This window comes from Aedes albopictus, chromosome 2 (genome assembly GCF_035046485.1).
Source record: "Aedes albopictus strain Foshan chromosome 2, AalbF5, whole genome shotgun sequence".
NCBI classification, from domain to species: Eukaryota; Metazoa; Arthropoda; class Insecta; order Diptera; family Culicidae; genus Aedes; species Aedes albopictus.
In genome coordinates, this window is record NC_085137.1 from 321,259,111 (window position 1) to 321,279,028 (window position 19,918).

The following is a 19,918-nucleotide window of genomic DNA, read 5'->3' on the forward strand; positions in this document are numbered from 1 at the left end:
CTAGGATGGAAACTAGGAAGAGAACTGCAGAAAGCCAGAAAAAATCTTCAAAAATGCTCCAGGAAAAAAATAAGAGATTCCTGAAAAAATATGATAATATTCTAAATGAGTCCTTGGAGAAATTTATCAAGCAATCGCTAGAGGAATTTCTGATGAAAACCCAAAGGAATAATACACGGAAACATTTCAAAAGTTTTCTTAAAGAATTCCTCGAGAAATAGAACCCCTAAATAAATTCCGCATGAATCCTTGATGTTTTTGAAAATATCCCTGAAGGAATCTCTGGAATATTTTTGAAAAATTTTCGAAAAGAACCAACGACAAAATATTTTGAAAAAATCTTTGAAAGATATCATGAAATATAAATGCACCTTTTGGGAAATTTCTGAAAAACAAATGTATATAGAAGAGTTTCTGATGCAATACCGTAAAACGGGGTAGCTTTGATAGTTTTTCAGCAAATTTCCCTAATATTATTCCATGTATTTTTCCTGATTTGATAATTTTAAAACAAGTACTGGTGTCTCAGATATAATTGCAATGTAAGGATTGGACAGTTTTAATTGTTTTGGGTGATCAATATAATTTTTTCATATGAGCGAGAATCACATTTTCATTTTGGGGAAACTTTGATAGTGCTCTGACAAACATATTAAATTCCAAAAAATATTACAGATTGCAACGCAAAGAGTATCAGCATGATGGAAAAGTCGTATGAAACATGATAGTTTCATCAAAACATGAAGAATTTTGTAAAATTATAAATAACAAATTGAGTCAGTACTCCACCTGAGTGAAAATCTCAGTGCTTTTAGCTGTCAAAAATAATTATCTGTGTAAAAATATATTTTTTACGGTACATCAACATGTGACTATAAGCAGCGCATAGTAAGTTCTCTTTATTTGAGTTGTTTTTGATTTTTTTATAAACAAGTTTAGAAAACAACGAGTGTAATTGAAAGATCCTAATTGTTTATCAAACAAGTCTAGTACTTTTTTACAAATAATTTCATGGCAAAAAAACTATAATGCATTGACTCCAATTTTTATTTGATGACTACTTTGTGTGAAAAATGTGGTATTTTCCTAGTATTCCGAGTGAAATAAAATATGAGTGTAATAAAAAAATCACTAAGATTGTTCAAATAAATCCACTAAACTACTACGATAAAATCTAAGTTGAATAACCACATATCATTACTTAAAATTTTGGCTTATTCGCTTTTTTGTGGTATTTTCGTACATTTTTTTATAAAACAAAATATAAGTGTAATGTAAACATCAACATTTTATCAAAAACAGATCCAGAACATTGTAACGGAAAATTCAAGGCCATACAACTACATGTTATGGCTTTAAATTTTGTTTTATTGACTGTTTTGTATGAAAATTATGGTATTTTTGTAGTTTTTCGAGTAAAATAAATTAAGTGTGTCATGAAAACGTCACTATTACTTATCAAGAACGTCCAGTACGCTTTCCCGAATAATTTAAAGGTAAAAAACTACTTTGCATTGTAAGCCATCATTTTTGTTAACCACTTTGCGTGAAAAATGTGGTACTTTCGTTGATTTTTGAGTGAATCAAAATTTGAGTGTGATGAAAACATCACTATTATTCTTCAAGTATGCCCCCCAAACTGCTACGAACATTTCAAGGCTAAAAAACTACATGTTATCATTTTAAATTTAGTTTTGTTGACTACTTTGTGTAAAAAGTACGGAATTTTCGTAGTTTTCCGGGTAAAACAAAATAAGAGTGTAATTAGAACATTTTTATTGTTCATCAAAAATGTCGAGTACAATCCTACGAACAATTTGAGACCAAAAAAACTATATGTCATCGCTTTGAATTTTGATTTATTGCTTATTTTATGTGAAAAATAGGGTATTTTAGCAGTTTTTTGAGTAAGGTAAATTATCAGTGTACTGAAAAATCACTTATTTTGCATAAACGTGTTCACTCCAGCTGTACGCATGATTTAGAGTCGAAAAAACCATATGTCATCGCTTTAAATTTTGTTTTATTGATCAATGTGCGAAAAAAATGCGCTTTCAAAAAAAACTAGGAAGTGCCTTTTGCTTAATAACTTTGGGTAGACGCATCTATTTTATATTTTTTTAAATGGACGATGATCTTGAAACCCGTCCGGTTCCATCGCAAAAAAAAGTTTTGAAATCGGTTGAAAAACGGCCGAGCAATGCATTGTCAAATTTGGACTTCCGACTTTTTTTGGACCCTTGGTAGTTCGCGGGAGTTTTTACCCCCTCGGTAGTTTAAGTGTTAACAACTGTTTGGAAGCGGGAGCTGGAGCTGGAACATTGTTGACGCCAACTACACCATAGCCTAACCTGATCGAACAAAAAAACTACGCTGACGATCATAGGCGAAACTACTGGGGGTGCCGAGGGTGCCAGGCACCCCCTAGAATTTGAATGGATTGCTGTAAGAAGTGGGGCGATGAATGATGAATGGATGAACTAATGAATATTTGTTTGCGGTGCACCCCCTGACAAAAATCCGTAGTTTCGCCTATGCTGACGATGCTTGGATGCTCGCACGTGGCTCATCCCAATGCATGTTTGTGTAGAGAGAAATGGGTATTGTGCGTAGTTGAAAAAATGTTGTATGAAATTCGTTGCAAAGCTCGATTATTTTCAGCACTCGTCGTATTTATTTAACTCGACAAGCCTCGTAAATGTACGACTTGTGTTAATGAATCATCATTTTGCAACTTGTTGCATAAATAAGTGTTTCAGTTTATGGAAGTTTGTAATTTTAAAAAGTAAAATTCTTGTTATTATAATAAAATTACCTATCTGTTTAACTATGTCTCCTTTTATCTTGCTGGGAGTGTTACAAAAATATAGCGTAGACAGATTGCGATCTTCCGTTTGAATCAAACAATATTCGGTTTGAGATACTGTAAGTGATGATAACGAGTGCACATAACCAGACTAAAATAGAAGGAGGGAAATGAAAAAAAACCCTAAATTATGCTTCATTTCATTATCACCTTATTCATATTCCACTCATTAGGGTCGGCTTCATATGTGTTGCAAGACTCCTTCCAAATCACCTTGAAAATGTCATCTTTCTGGAACAAATCTACCTGCTCCGTACCGCCGGTGCCATTATTCATTTCGACTATCAACTGATCAGTATCGTTAAAAGCACTACATGTCGGATAATCACCGTCATACGAGACAAACTCTGGCACACAGCATAGCCAAACACAAGCCATCACCTGGCAGACACACCCCCGAGTATGCACTGGAACCGGGATCTTCCTGCCATCATCGTCGTAACTGTAGTCAACCGTCGCGTAATTGATATTTTTGTAATACACGTCGTTGTACAAAATCCCGCCACTATCATCGAGCCTGCCACCGCTGATGTTTACCGAATGGAGAAACTCACATGGCAATTGGGGTACGCTTTCCCCAAATGACCATAATGTGGTCATAAGTATAAGAAGTATAAGTATAAGAAGTATAAGTATAAGAAAGAATATTTTCAAAAAACTCCTATCATGGCAGACCATGATGAATATTTAAAAAAAAACTGCTTCAAATCTGGTGGTGATAACTGGAAAGTACGACAATAACTGAACTACACTAGAGCAATGTTTCATTTGTAATGAATATCTTGAATGCCAGTGACGCATACAGCGCAAATTGAGCTCGAAGCATAATCAGAGCAGTACTTGATAAATCTGTTCTCATTCAAAGATGACTAAAAGGACACGACATTACTAGGGTGACCAAGTGTATTATCAACAGGTTTGTTCTCTTCGTTAAATATGAGGGGTTTTGTCGGCCAAATTGCTTGAAACTTGGCCGTATAATTTAGTTTGGTTTGGAAAGATTTGAGTCCAATTTTGAGTTCAATAGGTTTTGAAAAAAAAAAACCTGAGCTCGCTAGGGCTAAAAATCTCGTTAATACAGATAAAAACCCATGACGAAGAATACAAAAGAGCTAAACATAAGTAAGTTCCCCCATATCAAATTTAAACTTGCTATGTATCTATAATTAAAGCATAACCATAGAGTACCACAGTACCCGACTAAATCAGAATAAAAAATATGTTTCATGTTGTATCAAAATGATAGCCGTGCAACCGTACCCGGTCACGTTAAATGCAGTGAGGAACTGATTTTGTCAGCCAGGCTGACTCAGCCTTCTTTGAAGTAGAAGAATAAAAATGTTTTTTTGCAACTTGACACTATAATATTACATATTATACTTGCTGTTTTGGTGTCACTACGGTCTACTTTTCCTCACTATAAAACGCAGTTGTATTATAATTCATAATGCAACTCATTTGGGTTGCATTATGAATCATAATGCAATTGTTTAGCCAACAACCGGTGTTTCCACGTCAAGAGCTTCAAAAACTGTGACGGTTATAGCACAGCTTGCTTGATTTAAGTTTTGTGTCTAGCTTGATGAAACACGTGGGTGATTCCGTTCAACCACCAGAAAGCAAGATGTTACTGATATGATCATTTCCATATTACAGTAATTATTTTTTGCAATTACGTTGCTTATTACCCTACTTTTCACTCGCGGTTGCAACGATAAAACGGCCTACTTTTCTCTACTAAAACAAAGGTGCCGAAAAGTACTACTTTTCGGCACTCTTAAGAGTGCTGAAAAGTAGCACTTTTCGGCATTATTGCCAGCACATATATTTTGCTCACTACCGCGTTTTCCGTAGATAAACCTATTGCTCCTACATCCAATTAGCAGCTCGAATCCAAATCGGAACTATTAACGTTTCGATTCGGACCGCCAATCAGGTGCAGAAGCAGCAGATGAAGCTACTTTTGCTCCTTCTCATGTTGCTGATTAACCTTCATCCAGCCAACGTACATTTTCCACCTTCGGAAAATCACAAAAATGGTCATAACTTTTTTGTTTTTCAATGAAATTTGATGAAATTTTCACAACTTCCCGAAAAACTCTTCTAGTTTATGATGCCGGGGACATGGGTACCTGGTCCACATGGTTCCGGAGTTATTCCGGATTGTCTTGGGGTACCAAAATTGGCCACATATTTTGCGCAACGTATATCTCAAGATCCCGATGAGGTAGAAGTATAGTGTCTTCGGCGAATTTGTTCAGCAGGTTAAGAACTAACTGGCAACGGCGACTTTGGTTCGCAATTCGGCCGCTAGGCGGCGCCAGTTTCAAAAATGTTCAAACCCTCATATCTCAGAAACCTGATAAGATAGAATGATACTGTCTTCAGCAAAATTCTTCAGCAAGCGCAGAACTATCTGATAGTAAGGTCTTTGGTTTGAGATTTATCCGCTAGGTGGCGCATTGTGTCTGAAAAATTTAAACACGTATATCTCGATACCCTAATGAAGTACAAGCATGCCGTTTTCAGCATAGTTGTTCAGCAGGGTAAGAACTATCTGGCAATGGCGTCTTTGGTTCGAGAATCGTCCGCTAGGTGACGCCAGGGTCAAAAATCTTCATACTTCTATATCTCAGAGTTCTGATAAGATAGAATGATGCCGTCTTCAACAAAGTTCTTCAGCAAGCTCAAAGCTGTCTGATAGTTGAGTCTTTGATCCGTGATTATTCGCTAGGTTATTCACTACACCGTCTTTTACCCCCGGCAGATAAATTTTGACACCCTACAGTATTGCTCCCTTTGCTCTTCCGGGAATGTCTCCAAGAATTTCTACAGGAACTCTTCCTGGATTTTTTTTTTAGGAATTTCTCCGAGAATTTCTTTAGGAATTCCTCTGGAAATATCTCCGGGATTTCTTTCAGTATTTTTTCCAGGATTTCCTCTAGGACCCACATCAGGAACTCCTGCGGAGATTCCTTCAGGAATTCCTTCGGTAATTTCCTCAGGAATTCTTCTGGGAATTTCCCCAGGAGTTCTCCAGGAATTCCTCCGGATTTCCTCAGAGAATTTTCCCAGGAATACCTCCAGGAGTTCCTCCGGGAATTACTTCATGAATTTCTCCGGGATGTTCCTCAGGAATTCTTTCAAGAATTTCTCCAGGCTGGATTTCTCCGAGAATTTTTCTAGGAGTTCCTCCAGGAATATCTCCGGGAATGTCTCCGGGAATTCCTTCGGGAATTTCTTCAGGAAATCCGCCAGGAATTGCTTCGGAAATTTCTTCAAGAAATTGTTCGAGAAATCCTCCAGAAATTCTTCCAGGAATTCCTCCGGGAATTCCTCTAGAAATCCCTCAGAGAATTTCTTCAGGAAAACTCAAAAAAACCCACTGGGAATTTCTCCAGGAAGTTTTCCTTCAGGAAGTCTTCCGTGACTTTTTTCAGAAAACCCTCTGAGAGTTTCTCCAGGAATTCCTCTGGGAATTTCTCTAGGAATTCCTTCTTTGTTTTCTCCAGGAATTCCGCCGGGAATTTCTCCAGGAATTCCTCCGGGAATGTCTCTGGAAATTCTCCCTGGAATTTCTTCTGAAAATTCGCTAGGAATTTCTCCAGAAAATGCTTCCAAAATTTTTCCTGCAATTCCACCAGGAATTTCTTTACGATTCCCTCCAGGAACTTCTTCGGGAATTCTTCTAAGACTCCCATCAGCAATTCCTCCGATGATTCCTTCAGTAACTTCTCCAGGTTTTTTTCCGGGATTAAATTCAGGAATTGTTTCGGGTATTTTCCTCAGGGATTCCTCCAGAGGTTCTTTCTGGAATTTCCTTCGGGGGACCCCCCAGGAAGGAGGATTTCCTGAAAAATTTTCCAGAGGAATTGCTGGAGAAATTACCGCAGGAATTCCCAGAGAAGTTTCCTGAGGAATTCCTGAAGGAAATCTTAGAGGAATTCTCAGAGGAATGTTCTGTGAAATTCCCAGAGGATTTCCTGAGAAAATCCCGAAGATTTCCTTTAAAAATTCCCGGAGGAATTTCAGAAAAATCCCTGCAGGAATTCCTGGAAGAATTCCTGGAGAATTTTCTGGAAGATTTCCAGAAGAAATTCCCAAAACAATTCCTGGAGAAATTCCCGGAGACATTCTTGGAGGAATTCTTGGAGAAATCCCCAGAGGAATTACAAGAGACATTCCCGGAGGTATTCGTAAAGGAAGACCTAGAGGAATTCCGCGAGAAATTCTCGAGTGTTTTGTGAGAAAAAAAAATCACGGAAGACTTCCTGAAGAAATTCCTGGAGAAATTCCGAGAGGATTTTTTTCGAAAAAAAAACGACAGTTTTCCTTACAAAAAATCCCTGGATATATTCCTGGAAAAACTCCTGGAAAAATTTCTGGAGAAATTCCCAGAGAAATTCTTAGATGAATGCCTATAGAACATCCCGGAGGAATTTCTGAAAAAATTCTCGGAGGAACTCATGGAGGAATTCCCGGAGGTACTCATGGACGAATTCCTGGAAAATTTTCAAGTGAAATTTCCGGAGAAAATTTCGGAAAAAAAAGTCCAGAGGAATTCCAGGAAAAATTCTCAGAAGAATTCTTGCAGAAATTGCCGGAAGAATTCCTGAAGGAGTTCCTGATGGGAGTCCTAGATGAAATCCTGGGGAAATTTCCGGAGGAATCCCCGGAGGAATTCCTGGAAGATTTCCTAGAGGATTTCCCGGAGGAACTTCTGGAAGATGTCCCAGAGGAATTCCCGGAAGATTTCCTGAATAAATTTTTGGAGGAAGTTCTTGAGGAATTCCTAGTGAAATTCTTTGATAAATTCCCGCTAGAATTCCAGGAGAAATTCCTGGAAAAATTCCGGAAGAGTTCCTGTAGAAATTCCCGGAGACATTCCCGGAAGAAAAAAACGGAGCGAAAGAAGCAATATTGTAGGGCGACATAATTTGCCTGTAGGGGGTCAAAGACGGTGTTAAAGTGTTGCCTCTTGTACCACCATACTCGACCGTTACTATTCAGCCAAACGGCTCTTAGCTTGCTGAACATGCTGCTCATTACAGTAACGAGATACACGTGTTTAAATATTATACACAAGGTGCCACCTAGCGAATAAATCACGAATCAAAGACTCAACTATCAGACAGTTTTTAGCTTGCTGAAGAACTTTGTTGAAGACGGCATCATTCTATCTTATCAGGATTCTGAGATATAGAAGTCACCTATATGGCGCTTGATATGGCGTCACCTAGCGGACGATTCTCGAACCAAAGCCGCCATTGCCAGATAGTTTTTACTCTGCTGAACAACTTTGCTGAAAACGGCATGCTTGTACTTCATTAGGGTATCGAGATATACGTGTTTAAATTTTTCAGACATAATGCGCCACCTAGCGGATAAATCTCAAACCAAAGACCTTACTATCAGATAGTTCTGAGCTTGCTGAAGAATTTTGCCGAAGACAGTATCATTCTATTATATCAGGTTTCTGAGATATGAGGGTTTGAACATTTTTGACACTGGCGCCGCCTAGTGGCCGAATTGCGAACCAAAGTCGTTGCCAGTTAGTTCTTAACCTGCTGAACAAATTCGCCGAAGACACTATACTTCTACCTCATCGGGATCTTGAGATATACGTTGCGCAAAATATGTGGCCAATTTTGGTACCCCAAGACAATCCGGAATAACTCCGGAACCATGTGGGCCAGGTACCCATGTCCCCGGCATCATAAACTAGAAGAGTTTTTCGGGAAGTTGTGAAAATTTTATCAAATTCCATCGAAAAACAAAAAAGTTATGACCATTTTTGTGATTTTCCGAAGGTGGAAAATGTACGTTGGCTGGATGAAGGTTAACGACGACGACGGAGCTTGAAAATGTGTGACACCTTCTACACCATAGCCTACCTGATCGAACAAAAAACTGCGCCGGTGCGCATGGATGCTCCCACGTGGTACCTCTTGATCTCATGTATGTGTAGCTAAATAGATTATCCGGAACGGGTATTTTTCGTAATTGCAAAAAACTTTGTATGCAACGCGTTGCAAAACTCGATTTTTTCAGCACTCGTCGTATTTATCCAACTCGGCAAGCCTCGTTGGATAAATGTACAACTCGTGCTGAAAAAATCATCATTTTGCAACTTGTTGCATAAATAACTATTTTCTCATTGCAAAAAATGGTGTATGCAACTCGTTGCAAAACTCGATTTTTACAGCACTCGTCATATCTATCCAACTCGGCAAGCCTCGCACAGTGGTTCCATTAGTTCAGGCAAGCGATCATAAATCATTTTCTTCGATTTTTGAAGGGCAGAATCATTATTAAGGACCAGGAATAGAATGTTATGGCTAAAAAGGATATCCCAATACGTTTTCCTGAACATCACTTTAAAAATATTGACTTTGGAAATTTTTATTTATGATAATGAAAATTTCATTAAAACAGCTTTATTTTGTGCAAAAATCAGTAATCAATTATTATGAAAAGTGAGCCGAATTATATAAGTTTCTGTCAAGTATAACAAGTTAAAACATGTATCACACAACAGTATCATAATAGATTCTTGTTAATAGTATCAATATTAGTATCACAATGGTGATTTTTTTAGTAGGTTTTATTCCTGCTGTAATACAACATTATATAAAACTGAATATTTTTCCTCAGAAATAAGGTAGTTTTTATTGTCGAAATACAGAAAAATCATCACAAATCGAATTAGTTCGTATTACTACAGCATCATATAACCAATTCTAATAATTTTGAAACAATGAAATATTAGTATCGTAAATACAGGGGATAGACGAAATGATCGGGACAGGCAATATTTTCGCTTTTCAAAAAATGTTCAACTAGCTGTAATTTTTTGAAAGGTGCATCAAATATTCTCAAATTTTTACTGCAAGCGCATCAACAAGTTGTGTATCAGTGGACAAAATTTGGAAAAGATCGGACTATACTGCACGGAGTTATAAAGATTCCAGAAAAAGGTAAGATTATCCGATGGCCAACTTTGAGCAGTTATATCTCCGGATTCAATGAATCAATTGCAATGAAATTTTGATCATTCATGACTTACATAATGAGCTCTGGAAAACATTTGACTTAACTTGAAATTTTTAGCAAGAGAAAAAGTTATAGCGATTTTATTTTTTTCACAGTTTTTTAGTAAATTGGTCTATTTTTAATATGCTTTCCATTACTTTTTCAGTTAATCGGCGACTATGTTGTTACTTTCCCTCAAAACACATTTATATATAAGTCAATTAGAGAGAAATTAAATGAACTATAATTTGCATCTTGAATTTTGAAACAATGTTGAAGTTTTGGATAATTTGGCGTTTTATTAGAGAAATAATCTAATCGTTATAATTTTCTTCCGCGGTAAAAATTTTAAGTTAAGACAAAGGTTTTTCATAACTCATTATACAAGTCATAAATGGTCAAAATTTCATTGCATTCGGTTCATTGAACCCGGAGATATAACAGCTTAAAGTTGGCTATCGGATAATTATACCTTTTTCTAGCATCTTTATTACTCCGTGCAGTATAGTCCGATCTTTTCCAAATTTTGTTCACTGATACACACCTAGTTGATGCACTTGCAGTAATGAATTGAGAATATTCGATGCACTTTTCGAAAACTTACAGCTAGTTGAGCATTTTTTGAAAAGTGAAAATTTTGCCTGTCCCGATCATTTTGATGGAGTACTTAAGTAGTACAGATCTTGCATTACTAAACATAGGCAACCGCTCTAGCAGAATTAGTCACGAGCTACACTGTTTCCAAAGCCCCAATTTCGTGATCGAAATTGTTTTGGGCATGAAAAATTGATTTTAGAGATTTGGTGACTTCGAAGAAGTTGTTTGGTATATCAGAGCCCTTCTTTTGGAAGTATCACTAATGTGATTAATCCACCTAAAAGTGAGATAGAAATCTCTTGCCGAACAAACTTTTGCTCTATCTGCTCAATTTCTAGAGATATGGGCCATTATTTGTGAATGACCCCTTAAAATCATTTTTTTTGTTGTAACTTTTTCCTGACATTTTTGGGAATTTTCAAATGTTCTACAAAGTTATTCAGTATGACAAAATACGTGTCACTTCTGAAGACGGCAACATTGTATCTTTGATAGTTTTTGAGATATTCAATAATTTATTTTGAAAAGTAGCCTTTTTACGGTTTTGTGACATTTACAGAGGCAAAATGGGGCAAGATTTTTCAATTGAATATGAAAGAAGTTTATAATAGGTGCAAATTTTGTTTCAACTCAGGCTGGACACTTGCTTCCTTGACAGTAAAATTGAGCTATGAAATATTTTAGTTCGTAACTGAAATTTTCAAAAAACTCAAAAAGTATTGAAGATAGAACTTTGTGGTCTTTAAAGAAAGCATGCATTTTATCATATATAATAAGTTTGTAGAACATTTGAAAATTCATAAAAATGTCCGAAAAAAGTTACAATGAAAAAACTGATATTTAGGGGTCATTAACAGAAAATGACCCATATCTTTCAAAACGGAGCAGATAGGACAAAAGTTTGTTGCAAGAAGTTGTTTGATAGACAAGAATCCTTCTTTTGAAAGTATTACTTTTGTGATCAATTCACGTAGTAGTGAGATGAAAATTCAGTGTTTACCATATGTGAATATAGTATACTGATGTCTTAAGGAAAGTTGTAGGACATATCATTATAAGAAAACTTGCCGAACAAACTTTTGTTCTATATGCTCCATTTTGAAAGATATGGGTCATTTCCTGAAAACGACCCCTTAATATCAGTTTTTTCATTGTAACTTTTTTCAGACATTCTTAGGATTTTTTAAATGGTCTACGAAGTTATTATATATGATAAAATACATGTTTTCTTTACAGACGACAAAGTTCTATCTTCAATACTTTTTGAGTTTTTTAAAAATTTCAGTTACGAACTAAAATATTTTACAGCTCAATTTTACTGTCAAGGAAGCAAGTGTCCAGCCTGAGTTGAAACAAAATTTACACCTATTATAATCTTCTTTCATATTCAATTGAAAAATCTTGCCCCATTTTGCCTCTGTAAATGTCACAATTACGGCTATTTTTTAAATAAATTATTGAATATCTCAAAAACTATCAAAGATACAATGTTGCCGTCTTCAAAAGAAACACGTATTTTGTCATACTTAATAACTTTGTAGAACATTTGAAAATTCCCAAAAATGTCTGGAGAAAGTTACAACAAAAAAACTGATTTTAAGGGGTCATTCACAAATAATGGCCCATATCTCTAGAAATTGAGCAGATAGAGCAAAAGTTTGTTCGGCAAGTTTTCTCATAATGACATTTTCTACAACTTTGCTGAAGACATAAACACGCTATCTTCACCTATGAAAAAAACGAGTTTCTATCTCACTTTTAGGTGGATTAATCACATTAGTGATACTTCCAAAAGAAGGGCTCTGATATACCAAACAACTTCTTCGAAGACACCAAATCTCTAAAATCAATTTTTCATGCTCAAAACAATTTCGATCACGAAATTGGGCCTTTGGAAACAGTGTGCGAGCTGACCAATTGGCATGTGTCAGATGAAGAATCTTTATCTGACCATCGCTATATCTTTCTTGAACATTTAAATGTTACTTCGCAAACATTGCGTTTCAGGAATCCTCGGTCAACAAACTGGGATCATTTTACTGATTTGGTTGCGGCCAAATTTCATGGATACTCACCATCCATTGACACTCGAAGTGATTTAGATGATGCCGTTGATACTACAACGACCTTCATCATGGAAGCTTTTGAAGAAGCATGCCCTCTACGGTCTGTGAAGATCACTAGAGGAACCCCTTGGTGGAACTCTGATCTGGCGAAACTCAGGAAACAATGTAGAAAGAGTTGGAACAGACGACGTTCGGCTGGTTCGGAGGCTTTCAGGTCGGCTCGCAAGGCCTACAGGAAAGCTCTCCGGTCTGCTGAACGATCCGGCTGGAAAAACCTCGAACAATGTTTTGAAAAAACTACTTGTTTGCAGTTTTGCTACAGGGTATATTCCCAAATTCTGGCGGGATATTACTGTAAAGTTTATTCCGAAAGTGGGTCGTGCGTCGTATGAAGAAGCAAAGAGTTTCAGACCTATCAGTTTGACCTCTTTTCTTCTGAAATGCTTGGAACGCATTGTGGATCATCACATCCGTGATGTTTATCTGGCTAACGTGCCTCTTCATGTGAACCAACATGCCTACCAATCTGGAAAGTCCACTGTGACTCTTTTACACAAAGTTGTTTACGATATCGAGAAGGCATTCGCTCAAAAGCAATCCTGCTTGGGTGTTTTCTTAGATATCGAGGGTGCCTTTGACAACGTGCCTTTCGATGCCATTTTGGAAGCCGCACGGAGTCATGGTATATTTCCAATGATTTCCAATTGGATTCACCAAATGCTCAAAAACCGATATCTCTTCTCGACATTGCGTCTATAGCAGGGATTAGGAAATTGAGTGTTTGTGGATGCCCCCAAGGGGGAGTCTTATCACCGCTTTTGTGGAATCTCGTAGCAGATACGCTATTGAGGCAACTCAATAATAGCGGTTCCCGAGCAGAGGAAAAATACTCAATAATAGCATATTTTGATGTGGAGATCAAAAAGAGACATTTGTTTGTTTGAGATAAGAGGTAAAAGTACTGAAAATAATATCTCAATTTTACTCCTGGAACATCATCATCATAGCACATTTAGCTCTTGGTAAGATCTAACCAATAGCAGTGAGCTATTTGATTGATCTTCAAATATCATATTTTGCTATTGGCTAGATGGTGTAAGAACAAATTTTTGCTATTATTTTCAGTACTCTTACTTCTTATCTCAAACAAACCAATATCACATTTTGATCGTAAGTACTTGAACTCTGGCCGGGTTTTCCTACTTATGGTTTTGCCGACGACTACCTAACATTGTTAGTTGGTATGTGCATCAGCACCCTTTTCGACCTGATGCAAAACGCCCTTCAGGTAGTTAAGGGTTGGTGTCGCCAATATGGCCTTTCGGTTAACCCGAGTAAAACATCTATTGTTCTTTTCGCGGAAAGGCGAAACCGTAATGGCCTTCGACCTTTGCGTCTCTTTGATTCTGAAATCGATGTGACTGAACAGGTAAAGTACGTTGGAGTCATTCTTGATTCCAAGCTTTCCTGGACACCTCATGTTGAGTTCAGAATCAAGAAAGCTTGTATGGCCTTCAGGCAATGCCGGCGTACTTTTGGTACAACTTGGGGTCTAAAACCCAAGTATATCAAATGGATTTACACAACTGTGGTTCGGCCAATATTGGCTTATGGCTGTCTTGTGTGGTGGCAAAAGGGCGGAGTGAAAACGGTCCAATCAAAATTAGGCAATCTCCAAAGGAGGTGCTTAATGGCGATGTCTGGAGCGTTCTCTTCAACACCCACGGCAGCGCTCGAAGTTCTCTTTGACGTTGCCCCACTACACATTCATCTCAAACAAGAAGCCCTTTCTTGCACTTACCGGTTACGGGTACTCGGTCTACTAGAGGAAACTCCTGTAAACCGCACATTAACACACACCTCGTTGTTTTCACTTTTGGTGAATTGGGACAAAATTGTTCTTGCTCCAAGTGATCTTGCAATTGCTGGTAATTTTCCATATATGACATTTTCCACGAAATTCCCTTCCCGGGAAGAGTGGACATCTGGTTATCTGGAAAGAAGTATTTCAGACGGCATCTTATGTTACACTGATGGCTCCCTTCTCGAAGGTCGAGCAGGTGCTGGTGTTTATTCTCGTGAGCTAAGGCTGTATCAGTCTTACTCACTTGGTAGACACTGCACCGTTTTTCAGGCCGAAATCTTTGCTCTTATGTGCGGAGTGCAATCAGCACTTCAGCAGCACGTAATGGGCAAAGTAATATACTTCTGTTCAGATAGCCAGGCTGCTATTAAAGCACTTGCTCCGGCCAACTCCAGGTCGAAAATAGTTATGGCTTGTCGAACTCAAATCGAGGAGCTGAATTCAGCAAACGCTGTTCACCTTGTATGGGTACCTGGCCATTCTTCCACCGCTGGAAATGAATTGGCTGATGAGTTAGCTCGCACTGGAGCATCACATGACCTCATTGGCCCTGAGCCAGCTATTCCGATACCGAAGTGTTGGGTAAAGTTTCAGATTCACACCTGGGCTGCCACTCAACACAGACAATACTGGAATAGTTTGGAGTCATGTCGTCAAACCAAATTGTATTGTACTGAGCCATCTCCTAGGGTGGCGAAGTATCTTACAAATCTGTCAAAGCAGAATTGCAGCATTCTGGTCAAAGCATTGACTGGTTGTGGCCACTGCCGACTCAGCTATCACATGGCGAATATTCAGCAAGCTGATTCATTTGCATGTGATAGCTGTGAATCCGATTATGGAACTTCGTATCATTTGATATGTAACTGTCCAGTTTTTGCGCAACTGCGTTTCCGAATATTCGGTAAACACTTATTAAGTGAAACTGACTTCAGAATCCTGAATCTTCAGGATATTCTGTCGTTCTTAATCCGCTGTGGTAAGGAGCTATAGGCTCTCTTTCGCTTTATGCGTTAATACAGTGCCCTTTTCAGGGCGCTGTTTGAACCCATTGTGGTACGCTTGTGCGTTAGTACCCTCTTCCAGGGTATTTTTCCTATTTCCCTACCTGTCCCTATCCCCATCCAAATCATTTTTCCTTCCTTTTCCCTCAGGTAGATGATGAAATGGGCTGTTATTTTGGCGATGGCACAAATGTCCCAAATGGAGGATAACGTGCCTCTAGAGCCGGCCTTCTCCCGAGCAGAGGAAAATATCAAAATAATAACAACGGAATCACAAAACCTGTTTTTATATCTCGGTTTGTTATTATTAACTTATTAACTCATCACCGTTCCATAACATGTTCTGATGGGCAATCTTATTTTGTTATGATCGTGCTCTTGGTATATTGTCTTTAAATTACATTTCAATAACATGTTTTGTTGTAGCACAAGTTCAGTTATTATTGTGTCATTGAGACTATTGCTGTTCTCACTGAAAATTTTCGATGCTTCGTTGAATTTAATGACGTTTTCTTCCAGCGATGGCTTCCGCGATACAGCAAACCGCTAAGTTCCACATTAACACAACAAGAAATCTGTCTATATTTACTTAATACACGTGCATTTTCAGCGAAATGCTCTATTTGCATGAAAACAATACACTCTCACAACTAACGGATGACCGCCGTCAAATATCAGGATTACCAACTGTCCGGCGACTGCTGTCATGTCTCTGTGTCGCCGAATCTGGCACTGGATCTTCGGCGCGGAAAGCCAAAGGTGGGAATAAAATTTTGGGGTTTGCGCGCAATATCAAATTTTCGTGATTTGTGCCAACGTAAGAACAGTAACGACATTCACCATACGCGCGACGTGAGACGAGACATAACACTTATAGTTCTTACAATCGTTGTAAGAACTATAAGTGTTATGTCTCGTCTCACGTCGCGCGTATTGTGAATGTCATTGAGACTAGTACAAATATTAGATCATTAATATTACAACATAACTAGCTTTGCAATCAAAACTACACCATTCGAGATTTTCGTTGTTCACAGCATTCCGTGAGGAACTGTAAAAGAAAATATTATTTTGTCATCAGTTCCTCTTCTTACTGGCATTACGTTACAGTTCCAACTTATCAGCCTTTTGTTTTATAAGCACTTTGAAAAGTATACCTGTTTTTTTGTCCCAGTTTCAGTTAGGTATGAATACGAAAATAGAGAGTGTAATAGAGTGTTAACCATTTTATGAACTGGTGGAATTCAACGACGAACAACACATTTTCGACAAAAATGTAAAACAAAATAAGTCATCAAGAACTCCATTGATTGTTTTTAGACATTTTATTTTTATTGATTTCACTGCATCGAGCCCACTTAGATTAACTAGGATAAATGTGTCAATTAATGAGGTACCGTCATGCGGGGTGTCATTGGGCCAAAGCGGGGTGACATTGGGCCACTATTCCGCACGTTTAGAATACGACGGGGATTCATATTGTGTGCTAGATTACTAGAAAACATAATTCTAAGATACTTTGCATCCACTGTCGGATTTTCTAACTTATACTGAATCCGTGGGATCTATGGACCAATGTTACCCTCTAGGCCCAATGTCACCCCGAATGACGGTAATAATGTAAATTAATCTTATAAACAATGAACCACCTAATAAAGGGTTTCAAAACGACGGTAGTTTTTCATCGTAAGTTGTTTGGAAAATAAACGAGAGCTATTGTTTCTCTCTGTTTTCGATAAGAAATCTTTTGCGACAACAATAGCGTCCCAATTATGAATGAAACATTTAACAATGGATCCTATTGTTGCGTTTCCCATTCAATGCATATGGGACTTTGGAGGAGTTCCTATCCGCAACAGAAAAAAAAATTGTTTTCTGATTGTTATCAATAACGTATTCATATCAAAATTTGTTATTGAAATATTTTCAAAATTCGCTGTTATTAAGTTGTTATTGAAACTAACAAAACATGTTATTAAACAGATCTTCCAGAAACATTTTTTTGTTATAATATTTGTTATTTTGCCGCTTATGACAGACAAATTCATAACAAGATATGTTATGTAAATAACATGAAAATAACTCTTTCCGCTACTCAGTTATTTTTCCAAAATAACACATTTTATTATGCTGTTGCTATTCCCTTCTGCTCGGGCTGATACCTGATCGTAAAACAATTCTGCGTCAAATTGTAAGTCAATTTCGTGCTTGATTCTGAAAACTTTTATTTTGAGTTTTACCCTTCTTGCACGAAAATTGTAAAAATGACCAGTCACAATGACCACAGGTTCGAAGCAATCAATATTTATATTTATTTTTGTTTCAAATTTGGCAAACTAGTTTATTTAACAAATTCGGAAGTTTTGCATTGCAATCGTCCAGAAATTTATTTTTTGTTGGTAAAGTTCTGTGAATCTTCAAGCATTTTTGCTTTCAATATAGAAATGCATTTTAAGAACCATTTTTTTATTCTAAGGGAACATTATATTGAAGTTTTTTATGCTATTTGTATCTGAAGTTTTGAGCTGCACGGTTGGCGTTGAATCAGAGTACACGAATTTTTTGGACAGGCAAAGATAAGCAAAGAAATTCAACAACTCGGAACATTTCGGCGTTGTTCTGATGCAGATGTTTCATTATAGTAGAAGAATTTGATAGTTGATAAACAACGTACTTGATTTGATACTCCAAGTGCTTGCATTGAAAAATGCATGGTCCGGTCTGACTTAACGCCGTCCGAGTATTGTAAAATTAAGATCAAAATGATACAAGTTCTATGTAAAAAGTTGTTAGTGCGCCGCGACATTTTTGAAAATGTCAAAGGGCGCCGCGGCAGCAAAAAGTTTGAGAACCTCTGACACAAGCATTTAGAATAGGAGTATTGAAGCTTAAAAAAACTTTTAGTATGCAACCTTCGAACTACTTCGTTACCACGCAACGCTGTTGTTTCAAGTGTACCGTAAACCGGGGTCAAATTGATCAGCGGGGTGAAATTGATCATTCGGGTATTACATTGTAATTCCATACTAGGAACTCTTACGCGTCGTAATGATCTAAAACTTTTTACATTATGTGGTTCGTAGTTGTCTAGAGATGAGTGCAGAATTTTATTTTTTTTAGAAAAAAGTTAGTTTTGCCTTATTTTTTTAGGAATTTGCAATGTATTACTCATTTAGCTGAAATCGATTGCTAATAGGACTTCCCGTAAATTCTCTGTTTTAACATTTTTGTGGAGCCTTGGTTGGAAAGTTATGTAGCTAATAAGAACATGACATAGTTAAAAAAAAAGTTCATTTTATGTTGAAATAGTCATTTATTGTGACAGAAATAACTTATTTCAAATGAAATTGCCTACCTGTAGGCGTTTAAGGGGAAATTTCAAAATTTAATTTTGCATTTAAAGTAATAAATTCACTAGTTGTAAGATTTTAAACGCGTTATTCGGTTTTAGAAGGGCAAAATTAAGCGGACAAGGAAGTTTTTCTTTCCAACCGATGCTTAATTGTATACTGATCAATTTCGCCCCAAAGTTGCATTTCCAATTTAATGATATTTGGAGTTATTTTACTTAAAATTAAAATTTGTTGAACAAAATTCTGCCACGTGGTTCCATGGAGATCCACTGGGTACTGATTTAACATAAATTCTTTTGGCAATATTTGGAATTCCACTAATGTTATCCGCAAAAGTTGTTTTTAAGTGATCAATTTGACCCCGGATTACGGTACCGAACAGTACTATTTTTCGGCACTCTTGAGAGTGTTCAAAAGTAGAAATTTTCGGCACTTTTGTTAGCATCGTATTTATTGTGTTTTATCATCGAAGTCACCCTTGACGGGCGTACCACGAAGGTAAAGATACGAGAGAATAAGAGAGTTTTTAGTGGATCGATCCTTACATAACCCGACGAACCACCTCTTGGGTTCAGGAGATTCTCTCATTCAATATAAAAAAACAAGTTTTATCGTGTCTTATCGTGTACGACTCGTGCAAAGAAAATCACCATTTTGCAACTTACTGCATATATAACTGTTTTAGTTTATGGACAAGGTATTTGGGATACATAGGTCCAATTTTCTCGAGCATAAATCTAGAGAACCGTCAAACATATCTGACTGGAAATGTAACTTGATGAATGTTTCCGCACAGTAAGCATTGAGTTACATTTTCAGCCAGATCCGTTTGACGGTTCTCTAGATTTGTGCTCGATAAAATTTGAGCTGTGTACTCCATATACTTTGTCTTTATGGAAGTTTGTAATTTTAAAAAAGAAAGTACTTGTTATTATATTGTAATTACCTACTTCAACAGCTGTGTATGCTTTTTTGTGGCTGGGAGTGCTACAGAAATAAAGCGTAGACAGACTGTGATCTTCCGATGGAATCAAACAATATTCGGTTTGGGATATTGTAAGTGATGATAACGAGTGCACATAACCAGACTAAAATAGAAGGAAGTAAATGGTAAATCTCCTAAATTATGCTTCTTT

The 19,918-nt window shown here is 37.2% G+C and overlaps 2 protein-coding genes across 3 annotated transcripts in view; one reads left to right on the forward strand and one right to left on the reverse strand.

Moving 5' to 3' along the window:
* LOC109621296 (G-protein coupled receptor Mth2-like) overlaps positions 1–19,918 on the reverse strand; it is a 55,778-nt gene that overhangs the window by 35,260 nt on the left and 600 nt on the right. The window contains exons 1-2 of one of the 2 annotated variants that reach the window (XM_062852355.1): positions 3,017–3,593; positions 2,816–2,957 (exon numbers count right to left, since the gene is read on the reverse strand). In XM_062852355.1, the coding sequence (XP_062708339.1) occupies positions 2,816–2,957; positions 3,017–3,544 (670 nt within the window). In that variant the 5' untranslated portion in view covers positions 3,545–3,593. Of the gene's footprint in view, positions 1–2,815; positions 2,958–3,016; positions 3,594–19,728; positions 19,871–19,918 lie in introns of those variants that run through there. The other variant, XM_062852357.1, reaches the window with a different exon arrangement.
* Positions 1–19,918, forward strand: part of LOC109403057 (tyrosine-protein kinase transmembrane receptor Ror) — a 278,655-nt gene that overhangs the window by 16,255 nt on the left and 242,482 nt on the right. The gene's annotated exons all lie outside the window — the stretch shown is intronic.